At 54.4% G+C, this 26,136-nt stretch overlaps 1 protein-coding gene across 1 annotated transcript; it reads left to right on the forward strand.

Annotated features, from left to right (window-relative positions):
* Positions 1–1,434: 1,434 nt before the first annotated feature.
* Positions 1,435–26,000, forward strand: ERBB2 (erb-b2 receptor tyrosine kinase 2). Its single transcript, XM_084751097.1, has 27 exons — positions 1,435–1,729; positions 8,555–8,706; positions 9,907–10,120; positions 11,277–11,411; positions 11,814–11,882; positions 12,037–12,152; positions 12,304–12,445; positions 14,478–14,597; positions 14,834–14,960; positions 16,069–16,142; positions 16,246–16,336; positions 16,529–16,728; positions 17,207–17,339; positions 17,428–17,518; positions 18,146–18,306; positions 20,703–20,750; positions 21,822–21,960; positions 22,104–22,226; positions 22,421–22,519; positions 22,759–22,944; positions 23,086–23,241; positions 23,369–23,444; positions 23,634–23,780; positions 24,133–24,230; positions 24,413–24,601; positions 24,781–25,033; positions 25,140–26,000. Exons 1-27 carry the CDS (start codon positions 1,657–1,659, stop codon positions 25,484–25,486), a joined length of 3,759 nt encoding a protein of 1,252 aa, XP_084607223.1. The 5' UTR covers positions 1,435–1,656; the 3' UTR covers positions 25,487–26,000.
* Positions 26,001–26,136: the final 136 nt, after the last annotated feature.

Consider the following 26,136-nt stretch of genomic DNA (forward strand, 5'->3'; position numbering starts at 1 on the left):
AAACACGTCTCCTGCAATGTGTTCTCGGAATTTCCGACACGGGGCATACCTTTCTTTCTCTTTACCGCCTGTCACAAGGCTTCTAGGCAGTCAGGGCAAAAGCGACCGAGACAGAGGAGACATTGAACTAACTGAGTACCGGGGCAAACTCAAAGAAATAAGGATGGTGTAAAAACAATAGTATGCGCTTTCCTTTTCTTTCTGGCTTTTCAAGTCAGGGTTTCTCTGTGTTGTAGCCTTGGCTGTCCTGGACTCGCTTTGTAGACCAGGCTGGCCTCGAACTCACAGTGATTCGCCTGCCTCTGCCTCCCTGTACTGCAGTATGGGCTTTTCTGCACTTGCTCTAGATTCCAAATAATGACACAGAGACCTATCATATTTAATCATAAGCTTTAAGCACCACAGCTGGGCAGATGTTCATCTATTCTAACCGGTCCACACTGGTTTGGACTCTTTCCCAGCCATGTGGCCTGTTATCTGTCATCTAGTCTCACCCTGACTGATCCTGCGGCACCCGTGCCCTTATGGCCACGTCTTCTTCATGGCAACCTTCTCTGTTCCACCTCAAACTCCCTGATGGCCTTGAAAGTCCTGCCTCAACTCTCCCATCCAGCTATTTGGCTGTTCAGCCCTTAGGAATTAAGATGATGGAGAACATTTTTCCCCCCAAAACATCGAGACAGGAGATTCTTCAATAACAGTGACAGTGCCCACGTCCACAGGCTCTTACAGAGACCCAAGTTCAGTTCCCAGCACACAACTGCCTGTAACGGATTGAGTCCCACTCCCTCTTCTGAACTCTGTGGGCAACTGCACTTATGCGAGTCACCACACACACACACACACACACACACACACACACACACACACACACGAAAAAAAAACCCACGGGTAAACATGCATAAAATGAAGTAAAGTCTTTAAAAAAACGAAAAAATTAAAAAACAAACAGGAGAAGCTGTTCTTCCAAGGATTAACAGAGTCCCCCTCCCCCCACGCGACTGTCTCCTCTTAGTTTTGTGGATTCCTCTAAAGAGCAGGCTAGAGATACCCAAAAGGATCGAAATGACATCTCAGAGCGTCCTCGAAGTCACTAGTTAGACAAAACACATCCTCTTCCCAGGCTGTCGATTTTACCTGAGGATGTAGCAGCAGACCCATTATTTGATATTAAGAGTGTGATGGAGTCAGATGCAAACGTCCCGGGAATGTTCAAGATAAAACCGGAGACTGCAAAGAGGGGGTCAAGGGACGCTCTGCTTTTAGGAAATGGGTGAGAACTGCAGCAAGTAAGCCAGGCGTCGGGGCACTGGGCAGGGCGCACCCAGGCCTGGGCCGGGAGGGAGAAAGTGAAGCTGGGAGCAGCCACTCCCAGCCTTGCTGGAATGCAGTTGGAGGAGTGGGGGGGGGGGGCGAGCCGGGAGCGCGCGGCTCCCAATCACGGGCGGCCGAGGAGGTGGAGGAGGAGGGCTGCTCGAGGAAGTGCGGCGTGAAGTTGTGGAGCTGAGATTGCCCGCCGCCGCCGGGGACCCAGAGCCTAGGAGCGCCCCTTCCCAGGCGGCCCCTTCCGGCGCCGGTCTGTGCCTGACCTCGCCGCGCCCCGCGCCCGCAGCCTGGTCCAGCCTGAGCCATGGGGCCGGAGGCGCAGTGAGCACCATGGAGCTGGCGGCCTGGTGCCGCTGGGGGCTCCTCCTCGCCCTCCTGCCCCCCGGAACCACGGGCACCCAAGGTGGGTCTGGCTTGGGGAGGGTGCGGGCCGCTGCGGCTGCGCCCACGGGCGGCCGGAGCAGCGGGGGCCCCGTGAGCGCTACAGCCAGGCGGTCCCGGGCGATGGGGCGATTCAGGCTGCCGGCGCCGCGGGCCGGGAGGGGATCAGAGCAGCTGGGGATGGGGCAGTCACCCGGGGGACCACACTGGAGATCGGGACCGTTCCCCTCTGGCCACACTGGGGCTTCCCCGGCTCAGAGAAGCTCGGGGAACTCCTGGGGAAAGTTCTCTGAAACTAGCCCGAAAGTTTTCCTCCGGAGGGTGTGTGGAGCGCTGTGCGTGCGTGCGTGCGTGCGCCTGTTTTCCCCCCTCTTCCGAGCCCCCTCATAGTTCTTCCAGTTGGCAGCCTCCGCCTCCGGACTGGACTGGGCAAGATGCCTTCGGGGGTCCCCTCTGCCCTGCCCCTCCCCCTCCCAACCCCCTCCGGCCCTTTGGGTTTAGTAAGTTACTCCCGCTTCCAGCGAGGTCGCCGAGGAGGGGGCGGTGGGGAAAGTAACCCGTCCTGTGGAGCAGGGAGGACCGAGTGGCGGGGTCCGCAGTTGAGTTGCCTCTGTTACTCGTCTGGGGTTTAAGGGGGGGGCAGCGGGGGGAGGGGCAGACATTTGTTTTGAACAAGTGTTTTTGTTTTTTTGTTTTGTTTTGCCCCTGTGCTGGAGATGCAACACCCCCACCCTACATCCCCCGTCTCGCGCGTGCTAGGCAAGCGCTCTATCACTGGGCTGCACACCCCACAATCCTGTTTTGAACAACTTTCCTCAGAGCCTGCTTAGGTACTGTGTGCTTTGGGACTCTGGGAAAGCTTAGATCTTGAAGGATGGACCGTGTGTTTTTCCGGCTCCCGTATAGTAAAATGGGAACGGTTCCTGGCCATTTGGGGGGAGGGCATCGAAAAGAAATAAGGTCAGCTAGGGGGTAGACCAGCTAGAGGGCCGGGTGGTTTTCTTGCCTCTATCTTCGTGTTGGGGGCTGGGAGTGTAACCCGGCAGTGTGTAGACCAACCCATATGTCCATTTTCTACCGTAAGCGTAAAAGCTGATATACACACTCCGTGTGGGTCAGCTCTGCCAGACTCCGTGGGTGGCGGTTTGCATGCATTCCTTCTTCGGTACTAAGAACAACTAACTCCACAGTAGAAATGTTAGTAGCCTTCTCACTGTCCCAGGGTGAAAACCTGGGCTGAAGAAATAAAGTCTTGAATCGAGTAAGTGGTGGACTCCAGGCAGTGTGACTCTCACACATATATTTAAAATCACAATAATGGACCCACCTGGAACAATGTGGACACTGCTTCCTGAATCAGTGGGCTGTATAGAAGACGCAGAAAGCGGGTTCTGGGAGCCATGGATGCTGTTCTCCAGAGGCCAGGGAGCCAGGGCGGGTGGGGTTGGTGTGTCTCCCAGGGTTCAGTACGCCCCTGACCTTTCTGTGGGGGTACCCCTGTATGTCTGAGGTGTTTATGATGGTTGTATGTGTGTCTGGCTTTGTGTTGCCAAACAGCAATCTCTCTGCTGACTTGGGGACACAAGATGAACTCTGCCCTCTCTGGGAACTCCCTCAAGGTACTTGGGCTATATCTGCTTAATAAACACTGGGACTTGCCTTGCTGAGGAGGACGGCTCCTTTCTGTTTCTCAGGAGGACAGCCTCCTGACTTTGTTGCTGGGCAGAAGTTCACGCCAGGCCTCTTCACCTGAGTCTGGGTGTGCGGTTGGCCAGGGGTGGTCTTGTGCTCTAGAGCTAGAGTCTCGGGGGTCCGCTCTCCAGTCAGGGACCAAGGGCCTCTGAGTCTTCATCTCTCTGGATGCACTGCTGGGTGCAGAGGGACAAGACTGGAGTTGGTCCCGCCAGGAATGGCTAAAGAAGGCAGTGTGTCATCCAGCTGCCTCTAGCTCCACATCATGCCCCGGAACCGGTCTGGGGCGGCTGCGTTGGGGAAAGGAGAGCTGGAAAAGCCCAGAGAGTCAAGCTGTTGCTGGCATCCTCTGTGCTCAGGGTTTTCCAAAGTGCAGTGAACACAGGTTTCTAAGCTTGCAGGGATCATCCGCATTTCATTGTAGCGTAAGTCTTTCCAGACCTTTCCCTCTTTTTCCTGTATGGGGTCTGCATAGAGTTCTTTTGCAGAGGACTCTGGCTCAGCTCCCAGTTCCCACATGTTGGCTCACAAGCATCTGTAAACTCCACTTCTAGGGGACCTGATGCCTAATTCTGACCTCCACGGGCACCAGGCATGGGTGTAGTGCATGGCATAAAGGCAGGCAAGATACCCAGACACATCAAATAAAGTAAATCCTAATGAGGAAAAGGAAAAAAAAATATATTGCATTTCAAAGTCAAGTGGAAAGTCTTTCTCTTCTCCCCTGGTCTCTAATTACCCGGATCCTGCTATATGCCTCTCGCTCGTCTTTTTAAAACTGTGTGCTTCCCACATGGCAGATTCTTTTCCACAGATGCCTTTGTCCCCTCTCTTCACTGTCCTCTGAAGCAGGTGTACCGATGGAAAAAGCAAAGCAAAACAAAAACAAAACAAACAAAAATGGAACCTTCGAGAACTGAAGAGACTTATCAGGGGCCACTTAAGAGGAGGTCAGAGTTTTAGTCATCAAACAGGAATGAGCTAGAAAAGCCTTGGGGGCTGCCTGGCCGTCACACAGGGAAGAAGTGCTACTTTGTAACTCCGTGTGGCCTTCCTAGCCCCTAATCCCAGGCTGGAGAGGGTGCGGGGAGATGGGGCCCTGAGATCCCTTCCCGGCTTCAGAGTTCTCTCCCTTTGTGGCCAGCCCATGCCAGCCTTTCTCTTTGGCCTCTCGGCAGTGTCAAGGATGGGGGTCAGGAAGCGGGCAGGGACCACTAGGACACACAGGCCCGTGGGAGTGATGTGGGGAGCTAATGTGGGCAGAGAAGGGCCCAGGGAAGGTGTGTTTGCACTTGAGTGATGGACTAGATGAGGAAGGAGAATCCCTCTCCTGTCCCAGTGGCGAGCTCTCCTGGTCTCCTGGGGAGACAGTTCTGCTATTTGCTAGGGCACCAGTCAGGCAGAAGATACGCAGCAGACTACATCCTTAGCAGTGGTAGACAGTGAATCAATCGTTAAAGCTGCTGTTTGGGTTGCTGCAGGTCTGTTTACAAAGCTCCCTGTGTTTACAGAGTGCCTCTCTCTTCCTCCTGTCCTTTAACTCTCAGGGCCCTCAGAAGGGAGTAAGAGTTTTTACTGTCAAGTTGAGGTCAGTAAAAATTTACTGAGGGGTCAACTAAGTCGCAGTTGCTGTTGGCCTTAGAGATGAGTCTCTTCTGCACTGGAGGTCTGATCATATGCTCCATGTAGCTCGGGGGCAGCTAAGCTAGGCTTGTGGACAAAAGGCCCTGAGCCTAGTAGACTCTGCTCCGACATCAGCTTCTTCTTTTTCTTCTTCTTTTTTGTTTTTTGTTTTTTTTCCTTCCTAAGACAGGGTTTCTCTGTGTAGTCTTGGCTGTCCTGGACTCACTCTGTAGACCAGGCTGGCCTCGAACTCACAGCCATCCACCTGCCTCTGCCTCTCGAGTGCTGGGACCAAAGGCGTGAGCCACCACGCCGGGCCCTGACATCAGCTTCTTAGAGCAGGTGTGTGTGGCAAGGGAAGCCTGGTGTCACTTGACTGAGCTCTGGCCTCTGGCCTGGTTGGGGAGCCTTGGGCATGTAGGTAGTTCGCTGGCAGTGTTTATGAAGACCAAAGGAACTGTTGGCTTTCATACTGTGAGCCAGATAGCAGCTGGGGGGCCCAGCATACAGGAGGCCCTGGGTTCCAGCCTCAGCACTGCAGATGACGAAAAGAAAGAACACAGCTGGGGCCCCAGGACCAGCTGGAAGGCGAGAACGCACAGGAGAAGTTCTAAGCTGGCTAAACCTTGATACCCAGTGTTCAACAGGAGGGACCTGGAGGGCTGTGGCCAGCTCTGAGCAGAGGGATGGAATCTTGTCCCTCTTGACTAGCTGTAATTCCCACACTCACTCATTCATTCATTCATTCATTCACTCATTCACTTCATTCATCCGTTCCATTCAGTAGATTCTTGTCCGGAGCCCACAGTAAGCCCTGGCCTTGCTCTGAGATGGTCCTGCTTTCTACTGCTTTGGTCTCTGAGAGTTGGAAGATGAGACTTCTGAAGGGGCACCTGTTCTGGAGGCAGGGAGCATCTCCGTGTAGAATGAGAGAGCCTTTTTGCCTCACCCGGAAGTTCATGGGACAGGACGGCTATGGGGACCTTGGGCAGAGCTGGTGGGGAGAGCGTGGTAAATAGTGGGGAGTGGATGGGAGGTAGAGACTTGGAAGGGGTCCAAAGGCGGCTTTCGTGGCCGTAGGTCAGCAGTGTGTGTGTGTGTGTGTGTGTGTGTGTGTGTGTGTGTGTGGTCAGCTGGCAGCTTCTATCTCCCCTGGAGGAGATCTCAGGGTACCAGTTTTCCCACCTGTCTGCAAACACTTTAAGACTCTTACTCAAATCAGATAAACAAGGTGGCTAGTGGGGTGTGGCTGCCACTCTTTCTGACCTCCTGCCTAGCCCCGCCACCCTGCCCTGCCTGAGCCTCTGTGTTTATTGGCCACACTGGAGGATTAGTGTGTTTTTATGTTTGTGGGGGGGTATGTGGCCTTGGGGTGTGTGTGTCTGTGTGTGTGTGTGTGTGTGTGTGTGTGTGTGTGTGTGTGTGTGTGTTTTAAGGTTTAATGGAAGGAACAGGGCATCTGAGACAGACCTGGATTCAAATCGTTGCCCCCATTGCTCTGTTGTTTTGGTTGGTTGGTTGGTTTTGTGGTGCTGGAGTGGAACTCGGGGGGCGGGGGGGCCCTTGCACACTCTCTGTGCATGATTTACCGCCGAACCAGCCGTTTGACCTTGGAAGATTAATTTCCTTCTTCGTAAAATAGAGGCAACAGCCCTCAGCCTCTGAAGTATACAGTAGGCACTCAGCTTGGTTACCATGGCAATGGCTATTGTTGTCTTCCTTTTTTTTTTGCTCAGCCGCTCCAGCTGGTGTGCCTCCCTCTTGGAGATGAGGCAGCAGAGGGCTGCAGGGGGTAAACTGCCACAGGGGTGGGCCCCTGCTTTAGCTCTGCCATCCCTGTCCCCAGCTAGACCTGGGATCTGGGCCTGGAGACAGCTGTGCATATAAGCAGCTGAAGCTGCGATGCTGGGGGAGGTCCTGGCAGCAGGGCGTTATTTTGGGCCTGGCTGCCACCCCTAGCTCCTGTTTCTCTTGGGAGCCTTGTGTGTGTGTGTGTGTGTGTGTGTGTGTAGGAGGGGGGGACGTGATCAAGAAGCGGGAGGGTAGGGTAGATAGGCCTGGCTGTCTCCCCTCCATCCAGGAGGTGAGCCTGTTTCTGTTCCTTCCACTCCTCCTTCGCTTGCTTCCCTGTCTGCCTAGAGGGCTAGGAAGAGAGAGACCTCTGTGGATGTTTAGAGAAGGTTGTCAGCTTGAGGCTATAGCAGGCGGCCTGGGAGCCCAGGAGCTTGCTTGCCCCCAAGCACTCCTCAGATCTAGAGCTGGGAAGATAACTAGCGGTTGGCTTTAGGCTCCATATAGCCTGGACAGCAGCGCCCTTGCAATCTGACCCCAAAGCTGGTCATTGCACTGTCTCTTGAATCTGCACACAGTCACTGGAAGGCAGAGTAGTAATCAATAGGGAGCCTCCGCCGCTCAGGCACCCATAGGCCTGTGTATGTGAAGACACCCTGCACCCGCTTCCCCCCCTTCCCCCCTCCCACAACCTCCTGGGCCAGACGAACCAGGTGATTCATCTGCTCATCCGAGCAGAAAAACAAGTTCAACTGGGCACTTTTAATCTCTTCTCTGCTGGCAGGCTTGGTGCCAGTTGCAACCAGGAGCCCCCTAGCTAGGGGTGCAGCTTCTCCTGTGTGGAGATTTAGTGGGACTCTCTGGTCTCTAGCACGACAGCCTTGAGGGGCAGGCGGGCTTAGGGGCGGCAGTGCAGCTTAGGGACCCCTTTGGCACTGGGCAGGTACACAGAGCTGACGTAAGTGCCTTTGCGGCAGGAGTTCCGTGGCACGGCTTCTGCCAGCTGCTTCTGGAGCCTTTGCCCCAGGTGGTGGCAAGGGTGAGAGAGCTGGTGTAGGAACTTGTGAATTGTGCCTCACCCCAGTCAGGATCTGCAGCCAGGCCCTCTCGTTGGTGTCCTAGGCTTTTTCTCCCCGTGTGGATGGGTTCCAGGGGCCTCCACAGTGATGACCAGGCCCCTGGCTAGCCCTATGTCCCAGCAACATTTCCAGTCAACCCTCCATGCCCATGTTTTGGGTGGCACTGTGGGGGCAGTTGTCCTGAGCAGGGAGGTTGACACGTGGGTGTGTTGGAATGGCATAAGGAGAATGCCCAGAGTTTGTTTGCCTGGGAGACAGATGGGGTTATCCGGAGGGGTCTGATTCATCAGTGCCTCTCTCTGGGGACTTTTCACCCTCACTTCTGGGACAAAGGGAGGCTTTCTTTGCCCGCTGAGACCCTTGTATGGGTGGTAAGCCCTAAAGGGCTGACACACTGGGGCCCCTCTGGATGCTCAAGGTGGCCCAGCTACAGAGAGGGCCTCTCCTCAACTTGCTGACTCCTCCGCCCCCCCCCCCAAAAAAAACACGAGAGCATTCTTCCCTTCTAGACCCCACAAATGCAGAGGCGAGGGAGGAAAGGCTGTCAGCCATGTTTTCTCTCTGTCTGAGAGGACATGACTCCAGGGAGTGAGCGTGGGGAGGTGACCAGATTGGAGAAGGGCACCAGCAGAGTCCTGACCCTCATCCTCTCCTTCCACTAGTGTGCACCGGCACGGACATGAAGTTGCGGCTCCCCGCCAGTCCTGAGACCCACCTGGACATGCTACGCCACCTCTACCAGGGCTGCCAGGTAGTCCAGGGAAACTTGGAGCTTACCTACCTGCCTGCCAGTGCCAGCCTCTCATTCCTGCAGGTGAGACCTGGTCCTGCTGAGCCCCCTGATTAGAGGTGTGTGAGGAAAAGGGCACCCCCTTCTCTCCTGTGGTTCCTCAGCCAGAAATGCTGAAGCAGTTGACTCTCTCTGCAGTGGCTGGCCATCATTCAGCTGTCTCCGTCACTATTTCTTTTCTTTTCCATTTATTTATTTATTTATTTATTTATTTATTTATTTTTGAGACAGGGCTTCTCTGTGTAGCCTTGGCTGTCCTAGATGCACTTTGTAGACCAGGCTGGCCTCGAACTCACAGAGATCCGCCTGCCTCTGCTTCCCGAGTGCTGGGATTAAAGGCGTGCGCTACCATGCCCGGCTCTATTTTCTTTCTTTCTTTTTTTTCTTTCTTTTTTTCTTTTTCTTTTCTTTCTTTCTTTCTTTTTCTTTTCTTTTTTTTTTTTTTTTTTTTTTTTTTTTTTTTTTTGAGAGACATGGTTTCTCTGTGTAGCCTTGGCTGTCCTGGACTCACTTTGTAGACCAGGCTGGCCTCGAATTCACAGAGATCCGCCAGCCTCTGCCTCCCGAGTACTGGGATTAAAGGCGTGCGCCACCACGCCCGGCTCATCACTATTTCTTTAGGGGTACAAGTTCTAGGTCCAGCCCTGTGAATGTGGTCTAGACCCTTAACTTCCGCAGGACTCAGCTCCTCTCTCAGTATATTGTACTAACAGATATCCTGGGCCACCATTGTGAGGAGTGCTAGAGAAAAAAATCTCTGGGGGAGAATTGTATGTAGGAGAGAGAGAGAGAGAGAGAGAGAGAGAGAGAGAGAGAGAGAGAGAGAAGAGTCCAGCCCACTGGTTGTATCTACAGATCCTGGAGTGGGGCTGCAAGGAGCAGACATGGTCTTTAAAATCACAGACGCCATCTTATACAGGCCCTGCCTTTCAGAGATGAAACTGAGATGTGCAGAGGGTGGGTGGGGCCCTGGCTCTCAACTGCCAGAGTGCTTCTGCACGCTTATCAAGACAGACAAGAATCTGATGAGGCCAGGTGAAGAGTGGCCTAAGGCTCTATCTTGGGCATGAGGGGACAAGACTGCAAGGGGTGACGGGGTGGGGGTGGGCGCCTTGCAAGACACAGCGCCACCCCTGAGTTAGCCTCAGGCCTTGTGAGGTGCAGGTGCTTCTCAAGCCCAGAGTGAGCCTCACTGTCCATCCCCTGCCCTCCTCCCCGCCCCAGGACATCCAGGAAGTCCAGGGGTACATGCTCATCGCTCACAACCAGGTGAGGCACGTCCCGCTGCAGAGGCTGCGCATCGTGAGAGGCACCCAGCTCTTTGAGGACAAGTATGCCCTGGCTGTGCTAGACAACCGAGATCCTTTGGAGAATGTGACCACCGCCTCAGGCCGAACCCCAGAAGGGCTGCAGGAGCTGCAGCTTCGAAGTCTCACAGGTCACTTTGCCTCCACTGCAAGCATTTCCTGGTTCTTGGCTGCTGACTAGGCCATTCTGGGTGTGAGGATTAGAAGTATGGTCCCCGGGCTGGGCGTGGTGGCGCACGCCTTTAATCCCAGCACTCGGGAGGCAGAGGCAGGCCAATCGCTGTGAGTTCGAGGCCAGCCTGGTCTGCAAAGAGAGTCCAGGACAGCTAAGGCTACACAGAGAAACTGTCTCGCGGAAAAAAAAAAAAGAAGTATGGTCCCCTCTGGCTGCATGCAGACAAGCCTGAGCCTCCCTCTTTTTGCTACCCCCCCCCCCCATTACGATTAGAAAAAGAAGGCTGTGCGGTGGTTCAGCGGCAGAGTGTTTGGTTAGCAGGTGCAAGGCTCCGGATTGCATCCCCCACTTCTTCAGGAGGTTGCAGCGTGCATCAGATCCTCAGTTTCAATATTAGAGTTGAGGCTGGGGTTCCCCGCCCCCTCCATCCTTGTCATGTAAAAGTCTGCCGTGAACAACCTGAGGAGCTGCATGTGTAGCCCCAAGCACGTAACACGCTGGATTTCAGTCATGGTATCATCCTGTACATCCTGTTAGTAACCTCTCCACTGTTTCTTCTGGCTAGGTTTATTTTGTTTTTCGGGTTTTGTTGTTTTTCTGAGACGTGATCTCACTACACAGCCCAGGCTGACCTTGATCCTGAGGCAATCCCCCTGCCTCAGCTTTCTATGCTTGGGTCACGGGCATGCCTTCTTCGGCATTATTCTCACTCTACAGGTGAGAAATCCGAGGCATACAGAGAAGATCAGTGACTTGGCCAGCATTACACAGCCAGTCAGTGGTCACGTGGGATTTCAGACTTTAGGGATTTTTTTTGTTGTTGTTCTCGTGCTAGGGTCTGGTGCATGCGGAATGCTTGCTCTTCCACTAAGCTGTCTCCCCGCCTCAGAGCCTCTCTGTTCACCCCCACACGGTGTGGGTGTGCACAGGGTGAGGCGGAAAGCAAGCAAGCGGGGAGCTCCCTGCTTGGTCCACACGAACACCCACACTCTGCTGGTCCCCATCCCCTTTCCCAGTCTCCAGGTATTCCCGTGTGTGGCTGCCACTGACCAGGAAGGCAGGAGCCCCCGGAGGTGGCCAGGAGGGGCCTGACTGTTTGTCCTTCCCCACAGAGATCCTGAAGGGAGGAGTTTTGATCCGTGGGAACCCTCAGCTCTGCTACCAGGACACTGTTTTGTGGAAGGACATCTTCCGCAAGAGTAACCAGCTGGCTCCTGTAGATGTAGACACCACTCGGTCCCGCGCCTGTAAGCCACGCCCACACGACAGCACACCTGACTCAGACTCCTAACTTACAGCCCCATCTTAGCCTCCACCCTACCCACTCCCTTTTCCTGCCCTTGCTGGTATCACTGTGTCCTCTCACTGCTTGTAGGCAGGACCTCCATCTATTATTGAGGTCTGTTTCCTTTTTAGGGGTCACTCCTGCCCTCATTACCATGCATCTGCCTTTGGGCTCTGCTGACAGGTTCTTTCCACCATTTGCTCCTCGCTGTCTCCCTCCTCATCCTCCCTTTCTCTCCCTGCTTCCTTACCTTCCTCCTCTCAGCTCCCCTCCCTCACTGCCCGCCCCCCTCCCCACCCCCCACCCCTGCTCTCTACCCTCCCTGCCTCCCTCCCTCACCATCTCCCTTTGCTTCTGCCCACAGGTCCACCCTGTGCCCCGGCCTGCAAAGACAGTTACTGTTGGGGCGAGAGTCCTGAGGACTGTCAGATCTGTGAGTCTGAGGGGAACCCTGATGTCCGGAGGTGGGGTTGGGGCCAGGTAGACAGCTGGGAGTTGTGGCGTGACTTACTTGGGAGATGTCTCCCAGAAGGCAATGCTGCTTGAGGGTCTGGTACCCAGCCCTCATCCTGTCCTTTCACCGACAGTGACTGGAACCATCTGCACCAGTGGCTGTGCCCGATGTAAGGGCCGGCTGCCCACTGACTGCTGCCATGAACAGTGTGCTGCAGGCTGCACGGGCCCCAAGCATTCTGACTGTCTGGTATGTACCTCCCGTTCCTGTGCCCCCCCCCCCCCCCCCGGCCAACCCTCCAGGATGCAAGGGATGGGCATCTTTCTTGGCACTGGCCTGCTGCCATTGGCGCACCAGGTTGAAACATCACAGTGACCACCAGCGGCCCTGTCTCCACCAGGCCTGCCTCCACTTCAATCATAGTGGCATCTGTGAGCTGCACTGCCCAGCCCTCGTCACCTACAACACAGACACCTTCGAGTCCGTGCCTAACCCTGAGGGTCGTTACACCTTCGGTGCCAGCTGTGTGACCACCTGTCCCTGTGAGTGCTGGGGAGAAAAAAAAAACAACATTATTTTAATGCCTTGGCTAGGGAAGGTGGCTTGTTTAAACGGGGGCATGCTGTATTGTGTCCCTTTCAGGGCTGCTCTGGTCTAGCTGCCTCATCTTTTTCTTTTTCCTCTCCTTTCTTTCTTTTCTTTTCTTTTTTTTTGTTTTTTTGTTTTGTTTTGTTGTTTGGGTTTGTTTTTTTGTTTGTTTGTTTTGTTTTGTTTTGTTTTGCGACAAGGTTTTTCTGTGTAGCCCTGACTTCCCTGGAACTTGCTCTGTAGACCAGGGTGTCCTCAACTCACAGAGATCTGCCTGTCTCTGCGTCCCAAGTGCTGGGATTAAAGGTGTACGCTGTGAGTTCGAGGCCAGCCTGGTCTACAAAGTGAGTCCAGGACAGCCAAGGCTACACAGAGAAACCCTGTCTCGAAAAACCAAAAAAAAAAAAAAAAATAATAATAATAATAATAAAATAAATTTATATTTATTTTATGTGTGTGTTTGTTTGTCTGTGCACTATGTGAGGTCATTGCCCATGGAGGTCAGAAGACTCAGATCCTCTGGAACTGGAGTCACAGACTGTTCTGAGCCACCATGTGGGTGCTAAGAACTGAGCCTACGTCCTCGGCAAGAACAGCCACTGTTCTTAACTGCTGAGCCATCTCTCTAGCCCTTGCCCTTTTATTTTGTTTTAGACAGGGTCTCTCTATGTAGCCCTGGCTGTCCTGTAACTGACTCTGTAAACCAGGCTGGCCTAGACCTCAGAGATCCTCCTGTCTCTGCCTCCCAAGTGCTGGGATTTAAAGATGCACTCCACTGGGCTGGAGAGATGGCTAGTGGTTAAGACCACTGGCTGCTCTTCGAGAGGTCCTGAGTTCAATTCCCAGCAACCACATGGTGGCTCATAACCATCTATAATGAGATCTGGGGCCCTCTTCTGGTGTGCAGACACACATGCAGGCACAATACTGTATGTAATAAATAAACAAATCTTAAAAAAAAAAAAAAGATGTGTTCCACCATGCCCAGCCCCTCCCAACCCCCTCTTAAGTCAGGATCTCAGGTAGCTTAGCCTGGCCTTACCTTGAACTTACCACGTAGCCAAGAATGACATTGAACTTCTGATCCTCCGGCTTTGCCCCTGCCACGTGCTGGGGTCACAGGGGTGTGTTCCCACTCCTGGAGTTTTGCCTCATTCTGGACAACTACATGGGTAACAAGAGCCTAGACTCGGGAGCTAGAGTGCTGGATTTGAACCCTGTCCCCTACCACTTAATAACAGTCTTACTGCTTTCCTCTTTCTGTGCCTCAGTTTCCTTACCTGTAAAATAGGGGTAGCGGTTGTCCCGTCCTAACAGTTGTGTCATGTCTGAGTGGGGTGCTGTTTGCGAATCTTTGAGACTGGATGTCTAGTCTGTACTAGATGCTCTTTTAAAAACATGTCCTGTTCTACAGACTGCATGGCGTAGGGCTTTGCGTGACAATGACTGTAAGCTCTGATGGACACTTGGGGACTGGGCTTGGACGCGCGGCCTCTTTCCTTCCTCCCATGGGAGGTAGAGTGGGTCTTTAGGTTCCGGCTGCGCTTCCCTGTGGCCAGGGCGAGAGGATTAAGTTTCGGAGCCAGATTTTTGGGGTGAAGGCTTGGTTCCAAGGTGGACACAGTGGCACAAACCTGTCACCCTCACACCTGGAAATTTAGAGGGGGTAGGATCAGGAGTTCAAAGTCATCCTCAGCTGCATAGTGAGGAAGCCTTTAAAACAAAAAGGTCCTAGTTCTGTTACTTAGTACCACAGTGATGGCTGTGGTTTGTTTAACTCTGTGCTTTCATCTCCCTCTTTGCAAAATGCAAATAACAGTGCTGGCCGAATAGGAGTGTTGTAGGGTTGTCCTGAGTTCAGGTGCGTGGAGAGGGCCTTCAGGGATTGCTTGGTAGTATTCTTCTTAGGCCTTGGCACTATGGCCTTGCCTGTGGTGGGCTGGGAGGGGCCTAGGGCACATGGATTTGTATTCCCAATCTATACAGACAACTACCTCTCTACGGAAGTGGGATCCTGCACTCTGGTCTGTCCCCTGAATAACCAAGAGGTCACAGCTGAGGACGGAACACAGCGGTGTGAGAAATGCAACAAGCCCTGTGCTCGAGGTACCCGCCCCACTCCAAGACCAGCTGCAGTCGCTGCCTGCCGTTTTGTTTACCCCCCTGGGCCCCAGTCCTTTTCTCACTCTGTCCTGCCTACCCTGCCCCTCTCCAGATCGGTCCCCTGAGTTTCCCTTGTCCACATAGGAAAGAGACTTGTCATTTCGGGAGGGGACAGCAGCCAGGTCTCTGGCATGCCACGTGGTGCTGAGATGGCTTCTCTTGCCACCCTTTTCCTTCAGTGTGCTATGGTCTGGGCATGGAGCACCTGCGAGGAGCAAAGGCCATCACCAGTGCCAACATCCAGGAGTTCACTGGCTGCAAGAAGATCTTTGGGAGCTTGGCATTCTTGCCGGAGAGCTTTGATGGGTAAGGGTACACAGGGGCCTGAGGTAGGGTCAGGGAGGATGCCAAGTCCTGAAGAGCCAGGTGAGGTGTAGCAGTAGCATCTCTGGGGACTCCCCTGGGTGGGAGGCAGGTGGGAGACCAGAGGGAGCCAGAAACATGGAGTTGCAGGTTACTTTTGTAAATACCATGCTATCCATAGACGCGGACATCCGTGGTGATCAAACCATTCAAATAAAGTTCAATACTCCAATCCCAGAGGGGATATTGTTAAAGTTCTGTGTGTTCTTCTAGCCTTCTGTATATTGGTGGACACAGAGTTGCCTGCATGTATACCTGCACGCCAGAAGAGGGCACCAGATCTCATTATGGATGGTTGTGAGCCACCATGTGGTTGCTGGGATTGAACTCAGGACCTTTGGAAGAGCAGCCAGGGCTCTTACCCTCTGAGCCATCTCTCTAGCACCCCTCACCCCACCTTCTCCTTTCTATGCCTCAGTGCCCTCCTGTGTAGAAGGTAGACCATCGGAGTTCTGTGCAGAAGGTGGTTATAAAGTCTGAAAGAGTTAATATTTGGGACGTTCTTAGAAGAGCGCTTGACAGATACTGGGGGCATTCCCCATGTTTGAATTGTAGAGTCTGCAGAGATCAGGGTTTTATGTAGCAGCACCCCTGGGTTTTTTGGTTTGGTTTGGTTCTTTGAGACAGGGTTTCTCTGTGTACCCCCAGCTGCATTGGACTCTCTTTGTAGACCAGGCTGGCCTCGAACTCACAGCGATTCGCCTGCCTCTGCCTCCCAAGTGCTGGGATTAAAGGCGTGCGCCGCCACGCCCGGCACAGCACCCCTGTTCACTAATGGATACTTGGGTGATTTTCATACAAACAGTTCAACTCGTTTATGCCTCTGGCAACTGAAGCCAGTGTCTGTGCAGGCCATGTTGGCAAAATAAGACTTCAAAGATCAAAGGGTAGAAACATTGCTCCGCCTGGCTTTGAGTGTCAGGGTGGGAACAGCCTAACTTGATGGGACTAAAGTGAAGGCATCCGTGAGGGCGGAGAGTGGTATGCCAAGGCCTTCTGCGGCTCCCGCCCTCCATCTTCCTGCCCTATTGATGCCTCCTGATCCTTCTAGGAACCCCGCCTCCGGCATTGCTCCCCTGAAGGCCGAGCAGCTCCGAGTGTTCGAAACCCTGGAGGAGATCACAGGTGGGCTCTGCCTGCCTGCCTGCCTGCCTGTCTGTCTGTCTGTCCTGCTCCACAGAGGGTGGGGAACAGGAGAGCTACATACCAGCCCCGTCTCTGCCTGCAGGTTACCTATACATTTCAGCATGGCCAGACAGCCTCCATAACCTCAGTGTCTTCCAGAACCTTCGAGTCATTCGGGGACGGATTCTCCATGAGTAAGTATGAGGAGAGGGGAGCATACACAGGAGGCACCGGTACCCTGCTCCCCAGTGACAGCGCAGTAGCTTTCACACGAGTTTGCAGCGTGTGCTGAGGCAGGAGGACGGTGGAAGTGACCCTTTGGCGCCCAGAAATGGGCCTTATAGAGCAGTTAGCTTCTTGCAACTGGAAACTCCCATTTTCCACAGCGGCGCCTACTCGTTGACACTGCAAGGCCTGGGAATCCACTCGCTGGGGCTGCGCTCACTGCGGGAGCTGGGCAGCGGGCTGGCACTCGTTCACCGCAACACCCATCTCTGCTTTGTACACACTGTGCCTTGGGACCAGCTCTTCCGGAACCCCCACCAGGCCCTGCTCCACAGTGGGAACCGGCCTGAGGAGGAATGCGGTAAGACAGGAAACCCAGCGCTGAGGACCAGTACACCGGAGTATCAGTAGCCTCTGGCGACGGCCTCCTGAGGCCTTTACAAACTTCCTGTCTTAGAGCCCTTGTGTTGTTGTTTTGAGACAGGCTCTCACTATGTAGCTCTGGCTGTCCTGGAACTCACTATGTAGACCAGGCTGGCCTCAAACTCAAGAGATCTGCCTGCCTCTCCCTCCCGAGTGCTGGGATTAAAGGGGTGAAGCCACCACGCCTGGCTACAGCCCTGCTCGTCACTCACCTGGGGATGGCTTAGCCTTGTGGCATGGCTTCCACCTGCGTCCTTCCACGCTGCCCAAACATCCATCCCATCCCTGCTTCTTGAACCCTGCTTGTCCTAGGACCGGTCCCCACCCCCTTCAGCCTGGAGCACGCTCATAGCCTTTTTTGCCTACGCCTGGGCCTCTCCTCACACTTCCGTCCGCTGCTGTTCCCCTTTCTGCAGGTCTTATGGGCTTGGCCTGTGACCCACTGTGTGCCCATGGGCACTGCTGGGGGCCAGGACCCACCCAGTGTGTCAACTGCAGTCACTTCCTTCGGGGCCAGGAGTGTGTGAAGGAATGCCGATTATGGAAGGGGTACGAGTAGAGACGAGTGGGTGGGCGGCTGGAGGGGTCCACGGGGTCCACCTCCCAGACCCCCTTACCACACCCGCCTCTCTCACAGGCTCCCTAGGGAGTATGTGAGTGACAAGCACTGTCTACTGTGTCACCCCGAGTGTCAGCCTCAAAACAGCTCAGAGACCTGCTTTGGTTCGGTGAGGCGCTGGTGGGCTCGGGGGGGGGGGGGGGGACCTGGGGGGAGGGGCAGGCGTGGTGGTGAGGGTCTGGGTGCCGTAGGTAAAATATTCCCAGAGGAGGTTTCGGCTCAGGCCTGGGCAGCAGGAGTGGGGGAAGGTTAGGGAGGCTGGGATCAGCTCACATTGTGCCCGGGACCCTGGGCTGCTCTTTCCTGCTATTGACACTGGAGCCCCTTTAGTCTGGGAATGAGGTCCCGAGAAGGCCTGTGTCCTTGGCTGTGGCTGTGCTAAGGACCGAACGCAGGCCCTGTTTCCAACCTCGGTTTTCACTTGTATGAGGTAAATGTTGTAATAGTTCTTCCCGGTTGGGGTGTGGTGAGAACAAAATTAAATAGGATTTGGCACAGTGCCCAAGCGAGATTTAAAAAAAAAAAAAACAACTTTGTACATAATAATTGTCACTGGTCACACCTTAGAGAACTCACGTCCCTTTCTGGTCCCTCCATTTCCTTGTGAAGAGCAGGGATGTTGGCTCCACTAAGAGGGAGGTGATTTTTCTCATTGGTCAGGGACACGGGGCCTGATTTTGCTGCTATAGGGATGGCAGCCCTAACCCCCCCCCACAAACCCACCCTCTCTACCCAGGAGGCCGATCAGTGTGCAGCCTGTGCCCACTACAAGGACTCGCCCTTCTGCGTGGCTCGCTGCCCTAGTGGTGTGAAGCCAGACCTCTCCTACATGCCCATCTGGAAGTACCCGGATGAGGAGGGCATATGCCAGCCGTGCCCCATCAACTGCACCCACTCGTGAGTGGAGGGACTCTTTTTGGTAGAAGGAGGGCTCTCATGAGAGGAGCCTCTTTGGAGCTGATTGCACAAAGGGGTCAAGACCACCTTCACACACACACACACACACACACACACACACACACACACACATATTTTGGGTTTTCGAGACAGGGTTTCTCTGTGTAGCCTTGACTGTCCTGGAGTCACTTTGTAGACCAGGCTGGCCTCGAACTCACAGTGACCCGCCCGCCTCTGCCTCCCAAGTGCTGGGATTAAAGGCGTGCGCCACCACGTCTGGTCTTTCTTTCATTCTTTAAGAGGTGTGTGTGTGTGTGTGTGTGTGTGTGTGTGCGCGCGCACGCGTGCGTGCATGTTTTAGAATCTCTAGTGCTGTGATAAACACCAGGGTCAAAAGTAGCTTGGGGAGGAAAGGGTTACAGTCCACCATCCAGGGAAGTCAGGGCAGGAACTCAAAATAAGACTCTAGAGGCTGGGAGCTGGAGAGATGGCTCAGTGGTTAAGGGCACTGGCTGCGCTTCCAAAGGTCCTGAGTTCAATTCCCAGCAACCACATGGTGGCTCACAGCCATCTATAATGAGATCTGATGCCCTCTTCTGGTGCGCAGGTGTATGTATGATAAGTAAATAAATCTTAAAAAACAAAACAAAACAGAATCTGGAGGCTAGGGCTGGAGAGATGGCTCAGTGGTTAAGGGCACTGTCTTCTCTTTCAGAGATTCTGAGTTCAATTCCCAGCAACCACATGCTGACTCACAGCCATCTATATATACTGGGATCTGATGCCCTCTTCTGGCATGCAGGTGTACATGCAGATAGAGCACTCACATAAAATAAATCTTTAAAAAAAAAAAAAAAGATGTTAGGCAGTGGTGGTGTACGCCTGTAATCCCAGCACTCTGAGGCAGAGGCAGGTGGGTCGCTGTGAGTTTGAGGCCAGCCTGGTCTACAAAACAAGTCTAGGACAGCCAAGACTACACAGAGAAACCCTGTCTTGAAAAACCACAAAAGCGGGGTGTTGGTGGTGCACGCCTTTAATCCCAGCACTCGGGAGACAGAGGCAGGTGGATTGCTGTGAGTTCGAGGCCAGCCTGGTCTACAAAGTGAGTCCAGGACAGCCAAGACTACACAGAGAGACCCTGTCTCAAAAAAAAAAAAAAAGCCAAAAAACCCCAAAACAAACAAACAAAAAGAGTAGCAGTGCAGATTGCTTTGCCTGCATGAAGATCTGTGCACTAGTCTGTGCCTGGTGCCTGTGGCAGCCGGAAGAGGCAGTCAGATCCCTTGGACCCGGAGTTACAGAGAGGTGTGTTGAGAGCCACCATACGGATGCTGGAAACCAAACCCAGGATCTCTGGAAGAGCAGCCAGTGCTCTTAACTCTCGCTAGGCATCTCTCCAGCCCTCGTTTCTTTTTCTTTTCTTTTCTTTGGTTTTTCAAGACAGGGTTTCTCTGTGTAGCCCTGGCTGTCCTGGACTCGCTTTGTAGACCAGGCTGGCCTCCAGTTCACAGAGATCTGCCTCTGCCTCTGCCTCTGCTTTTAAAAGCGTGTACCGCCTTTCACCCACTTTCTGTATCCTTTGCTCTACATGCATCTCCATCTACCCCTCTCCAAACATCTCAGTGCAGGGATATTGCTCTTGCTTGCTTGCTTATTTATTTATTTATTTATTTATTTATTTATTTATTCATTCATTCATTCATTCATTCCCTCTCCCTCCCCCAGACCAGTTTCCCCTCCCTCCTCTCCTCGTAGTCCCTTGTCCCCCCCCCCCCCCAATCCACTCTTCCATTTCTCCTCAGAAAAGGGCAGGCCTCCCATGCATATCACCCAGCCATGGCATAGCACGTTGCAGTAAGACTAAGCTCCTCCTCCTCCTCCTCCTCCTCCTCCTCTTCTTCTTCTTCTTTTTTTTAAAAATTGTTCTTTGCCATTCAGCTCCACATACAAAGGGACGTCTGTGCACTTGTCTTCTTGTGACATGGTGTTGGCATGGAAGCAGCGACTGCTAGGGCAGAAGTGTTGATATTTTATTGCTTGGCTGGTGATGCCAGGGCCTTGTAGACCCTCTCCCACTAAGCTACAGCCCAGCCCCGTGGGTGTAACAGGTCTTGCCACGCTCTCTTCACACATGCTGTATACCCCGGGCCTCTTTCATGGAGGGAATAGCTGACCGTCCAGCCTAAACAGTGCACCCCCCCCCTTCCTGCCCAGCACAGGAAATTATAGGAACGTAGGGGAGGTGGGCTCCCAGACTGTGGGCTGGCACAGAGAAAATTGGTGACCGGAACCCAGTTTTTCTGATTGTCACAATGGGGATAATGCTGCCACACCAGCCCCACGGGAATAGTAGGAGACTATTCCTGGGGTTGATGGTGGCACTCTCTCTTCTGCAGCTGTGTGGACCTGGATGAACGAGGCTGTCCAGCAGAGCAGAGAGCCAGGTGGGCCTGAGCCCCAGAGGTTCCCCATCACCCCTGGAGAGAAGATAACCCTCCATGCCACACAGGCCTCCCTCCTTACCCCATTTTCCCCCCCTCTATTGGCTTTTGTTTCAACAAGTGGATAAAGAGCTGCTCAGGATGCTTTGGGGTAGGGGATGCTAGGAAGTGTGGTTCCCTGGGGACACGGGCCAGGTTCACATTGCGGGGACTGCACATAGACCAAGAGTACAGTGGCAGTGCACAGGGCCTCTGAGTATCCTAGCTGGGCAGCTGGAGGCTTCCAGGATGCTTTCGATGCACTCAGGTTGGAGGGTTAGGCAAGTTCAGGGTAGCTGAGAGCTCTCTGGTGTGTGCTGTGAACCATACCAGTGCAGAGTGGGTGTTCGCTAAGGCAGTGAGGTCCAGATCCGGGATGGAGTTCTTGACCCCTGGGCCACAGGACTCCGGTTTGCTAGAGCGCTTTAGGAAGGAGAAAAGCAAGCTAAGGGTGTGCTCCAAAGAGCTGCTTTTTGTCCGGGAAGCAAACATTAGGTGTCTGCTGTATGACGGATATTGACATGCGTGTTGTCCCGTGCAGAGCAAGATGGGGTATCAGGGAGCAAGGATAGGTGGGGAGCACCCGCCTGTAACCCCAGCCCTTGGGAGACTGAGGCAAACAGCCTGGGCTATATAAGTGAGCAAGTCGGAAAACTAGATAAACCAACCGATAAATGGTCTGGTGAATATTGAGGGGCCCTGTGTGCCCCAAGATGAATCATAAATGACTGTATCGTGTTGAAATAGGGGTCCTGGCTATGGGAACCCTAAGTGCAACAGTAGCAAGGCAAGGAAACCGTGGAGAAGATTTTGACTAGTACCTGAGAGTCTTAGGGTCCACATACACGCTTCCTGGACCCCATTTCTCGTGCCAGAAGTCCCCAGGGGTAGGGCTGTACAGTGCATATTAACAAGGTCTTTGGTGGGTTTTCTCCCACGAAGTTTTTGAGCCAAGGCCCATGCCTGCCATGGGGTTCTCTTCGAACCTCCTCCTTAGACTAACCCCGGATCTCTGATTCTGGGCTCTGTTTCCAGCCCGGTGACATTTACCATAGTAACTGTGGTGGGCACCCTGTTGTTCCTGGTCATAGTGGTGGTCGTTGGAATCTTAATCAAGCGAAGGCGACAGAAGATCCGGAAGTATACAATGCGAAGGCTGCTGCAGGAAACTGAGGTGAGGTGGGGCGTGGGCCTCCTCGTGTGTCCCGACCCACCACCACCACGTTTACCACCCCCACCCCCACCCCCACCCCCCCGCCCTCTGCCCCCTCTGTCTACAGCTTGCTTGGCACTTACCCTATCCACCTCTCACTCCAGCTAGTGGAGCCGCTGACGCCCAGTGGGGCCATGCCTAACCAGGCTCAGATGCGGATCCTAAAAGAGACTGAACTAAGGAAGGTGAAAGTGCTTGGATCAGGAGCTTTTGGCACTGTCTACAAGGTCAGGAGGGCGCCGGGTCCTGGCATGGGTGGATCTGGAGGAGGGGCTGTGCCTGCAGGGGCGTGGTCAAGAGGAGGGGGCGGGGCCAAGCAGGAAGGTGGGGAAGACTACTCTCTTCATCTCCTCAAGGGATGGCTGGGGACCAGCTAGATCTGGGCCACGGGCCTAATTCAAGTCCTTTTCTTTCTATGTAGGGCATCTGGATCCCAGATGGGGAGAACGTGAAAATCCCCGTGGCCATCAAGGTGTTGAGGGAAAACACCTCCCCTAAAGCTAACAAAGAAATTCTAGACGTAAGCCCCTTCACCCTCTCCCTTGGGATCTGTGAGGACCCCCTGCTGTAGCTCTGGGCTGCCTTTTCTTCACTGGGGTTTGAGATGGACCCTTAAACCTTGACTTTTAATTTTCCTATTCAGGGGGGGGCCCTGGATGTAGCTGGTGAGGGGTGGGTGAGGGTCTCTGGGAAAGGAGGAGTTATAGTGGGTGGGAATAGGTGGGTTCCTCTATACCCTCAGTGTGCCCTTGTCTGCAGGAAGCGTATGTGATGGCTGGTGTGGGTTCTCCGTATGTGTCCCGCCTCCTGGGCATCTGCCTGACATCCACAGTGCAGCTGGTGACACAACTTATGCCCTATGGCTGCCTTCTGGACCATGTCCGAGAACACCGAGGTCGCCTTGGCTCCCAGGACCTGCTCAACTGGTGTGTTCAGATTGCCAAGGTGTGTGCTTGGGGGCCCCTGGCTCTCTCTGTAGGTCCTTTGGGTACAAATCCCTGTGTTCATTTGGGGCCAGGATGGGGATGGGGAGTGTCACTAAGGTGAGATTTAGACTCAAGTTCCACACTGGTGCCCGCTGTCCAGGGGATGAGCTACCTGGAGGATGTACGGCTCGTGCACAGGGACCTGGCTGCCCGGAATGTTCTGGTCAAGAGTCCCAACCACGTCAAGATTACAGACTTTGGGCTGGCACGGCTGCTGGACATTGATGAGACGGAGTACCATGCAGACGGGGGCAAGGTTGGAGGGGGGGGGGAGAGGTGGGGTGGGGGGAATGGATTGGTATCTGGCCTTTAGGAGGACTGGGAATAGTTAGGTCTGCTTCCCCGACCACACCCAGGCAGGACTTTTTGCTCTGCTTTCCCAGGTGCCCATCAAGTGGATGGCATTGGAATCCATTCTTAGGCGGCGGTTCACCCATCAGAGTGATGTGTGGAGCTACGGTGTGTAGAGGTGGTGGTGGCCATGACAGCGTAGGGACGGAGGGAAGAGGAGGAGGGGCTGCTTATGGCCACCCTGTGGGGGGGGGTCTGTGCCCACCTGGGGAGTGGGGGAGATGGGTAGACCAGTCTTTCCCTTTGCACACCCACACTTCCTCTGCTCCCCCACACCTAATGCCTTGTCTGTCCTAGGCGTGACTGTTTGGGAGCTGATGACTTTTGGGGCCAAACCTTACGAAGGGATCCCGGCCCGGGAGATCCCTGATTTGCTGGAGAAGGGAGAACGCCTACCTCAGCCTCCAATCTGCACCATCGACGTCTACATGATTATGGTCAAGTGTACGTGGCAGGGCTGAACCTCAGGCATAGGGGAAGGGTGGTTATGGACCATGTGTGGGTGAAGAGTGGGGTGCGAATGGGCGGGCTCAAGGGTCCCGGAAGGAGCCGCAGAGGCGCTTTGCCAATTCTCGGTAGATGTCCTGAGCTGCCCAAGAGGACAGCTAGTGAGAGGAGAAATGCTCCAGGGTTCTAGCTCAGGGCCCCAGTGTCTGGCTGTGCTCCACCGTGTGAGGACTTTCAGCCTAGCCAGGGTTGTCTAGGCCAGACTCCAGGGGGAGCAGGAAGGAGCCAAGCAGCTGGTTCTCAGAAGGGTCCCAGGACAAGGGTGCCACTGAGCTCACTCCTGACCCAGGTTGGATGATCGATTCCGAATGTCGCCCGAGATTCCGGGAATTGGTATCAGAATTTTCCCGCATGGCGAGAGACCCCCAGCGCTTTGTGGTCATCCAGGTACTGGGCCCTTCCCACACCATCCCTGTCCTAACAGCATCCTCCCCCCCCCCTTGCAGGGATGGGGAAAGAGAAGAGACTCCTGCATGCCAAGTCCCCGAGCCCGGCCCCACCTCTAGCCTAAGCTCGGTAAACCCTTCAAGGCCGGGAAGGACTCACTTTCTGTCTTCCTCCCTCCGTAGAACGAGGACTTGGGTCCGTCCAGCCCCTTGGACAGTACCTTCTACCGTTCACTGCTGGAGGATGACGACATGGGTGACCTAGTAGATGCTGAGGAGTATCTGGTACCCCAGCAGGGATTCTTCTGCCCAGACCCCGCCCCAGGCACCGGGAGCACAGCTCACCGCAGGCACCGAAGCCCATCTACCAGGGTCAGTGCCCATCTCAGAGCTGTCAGGGTCCCGTCCCTTGTGCTCCCCCCACGCTCACCTCTCCGGAAGGTTCCATCGCCATTGCTGCTTTCCATCCCTTGGGACCCTGTCATTCCCCTCCAAGTCCCCCACCCCTAGACCCTTGAGCAGGTTTCCATCACGACCCTCTCTTACCCCAGAGTGGAGGTGGCGAGCTGACACTGGGCCTGGAGCCCTCGGAGGAAGAGCCCCCCAGGTCTCCTCTGGCTCCCTCAGAAGGGGCTGGCTCTGACGTGTTTGATGGTGACCTGGCAATGGGGGTAGCCAAAGGGCTGCAGAACCTCTCTCCACATGACCTCAGCCCTCTACAGCGGTACAGCGAGGACCCCACATTACCTCTACCCCCCGAGACCGATGGCTACGTTGCTCCCCTGGCATGCAGCCCCCAGCCCGGTATGGAGTCCAGGCCTGAGAGATTGGGAGGAGGGGAGTTGGGGAACCCTCAGGCCACACCCACTGAGGGGGCCGTGGTGGGGCTCTTATGACTTCTCTCTTGCAGAGTATGTGAACCAGCCAGAGGTTCGGCTTCAGCCTCCCTTGACCCCGGAGGGTCCTCTGCCTCCTGTGCGGCCTGCTACTCTAGAAAGACCCAAGACTCTCTCTCCTGGGAAGAATGGGGTTGTCAAAGACGTCTTTGCCTTTGGGGCTGCCGTGGAAAACCCTGAGTACTTAGCACCCAGAGAAGGCACTGCCTCTCAGCCCCACCCTTCTGCCTTCAGCCCAGCCTTTGACAACCTCTATTACTGGGATCAGGACCCATCGGAGTGTGGGGCTCCACCAAGTACCTTTGAAGGGACCCCTACAGCAGAGAACCCTGAATACCTGGGCCTGGATGTGCCAGTGTGAGGTCACGTCTGCAGAGGCCCTGTTGTGCCTTCGGAGAGAGAGGAAGGCCTGACTTGTCTCCATCACCAAAGCAGGGAAGAGGGTCTTCTGGCCACATTGCATCCAGGGCAGCTGGCTATGCCAGGAACCTGCCCTGAGGACCTTTCCTTGCTGCTTGAATCCTGTGGTTAAGAAGGGGCCCGCCTGGCTGGAAGAGGTGCCATCCTGGACAGCCTCAGTGGATTACAGACCCTGCCCTAACAGACTATGGGGCCGGCAGGTATCACAGCCATGGCTCCTCACCTGGCTCGGCTCTCTTGGATCTGAGGACTGAGGAAAGTTCAGCCTAGAAGCGTCCCCAAGGGAATATCCTGGAAACAGGACACCCCACTAGGACTGAGACGTGTGTATCCCAAGAAGGGGCCACACTGGCATCTAGACCAATCTGTACAGAGTGTATTTTGTTCTGTTTTTACCTTTTTTTTTTTTTTAAGATGAAACAAGGACACTGTGGGAGAGTGGATGTTATATGGAATTTGGGGAGTGCTGTCCGTCTGAGATTTGTAAATTAGCTGGATCCCAGCCTGTGTCTGAGAGCGGTTCCAGGCTAGCCTTTATTGCTCACCTGACACACGGCTCATTCTGAGCGAGCACGTAGAGATCCTTCAAAG

Source organism: Acomys minous (assembly GCF_964271855.1).
Source record: "Acomys minous genome assembly, chromosome: 12".
Classification (NCBI taxonomy): Eukaryota; Metazoa; Chordata; class Mammalia; order Rodentia; family Muridae; genus Acomys; species Acomys minous.

What these genes read in the sequence shown, in the direction of transcription:
- ERBB2 (XM_084751097.1), top strand. Translation starts at nt 1,657, where the DNA reads ATGGAGCTGGCGGCCTGGTGCCGCTGGGGGCTCCTCCTCGCCCTCCTG. An exon ending in CCAGCCTCTCATTCCTGCAG is followed by an intron (nt 8,707 to 9,906) that starts GTGAGACCTGGT and finishes TCCCCGCCCCAG; the next exon opens with GACATCCAGGAAGTCCAGGG. An exon ending in CAGAGACCTGCTTTGGTTCG is followed by an intron (nt 17,519 to 18,145) that starts GTGAGGCGCTGG and finishes CTCTCTACCCAG; the next exon opens with GAGGCCGATCAGTGTGCAGC.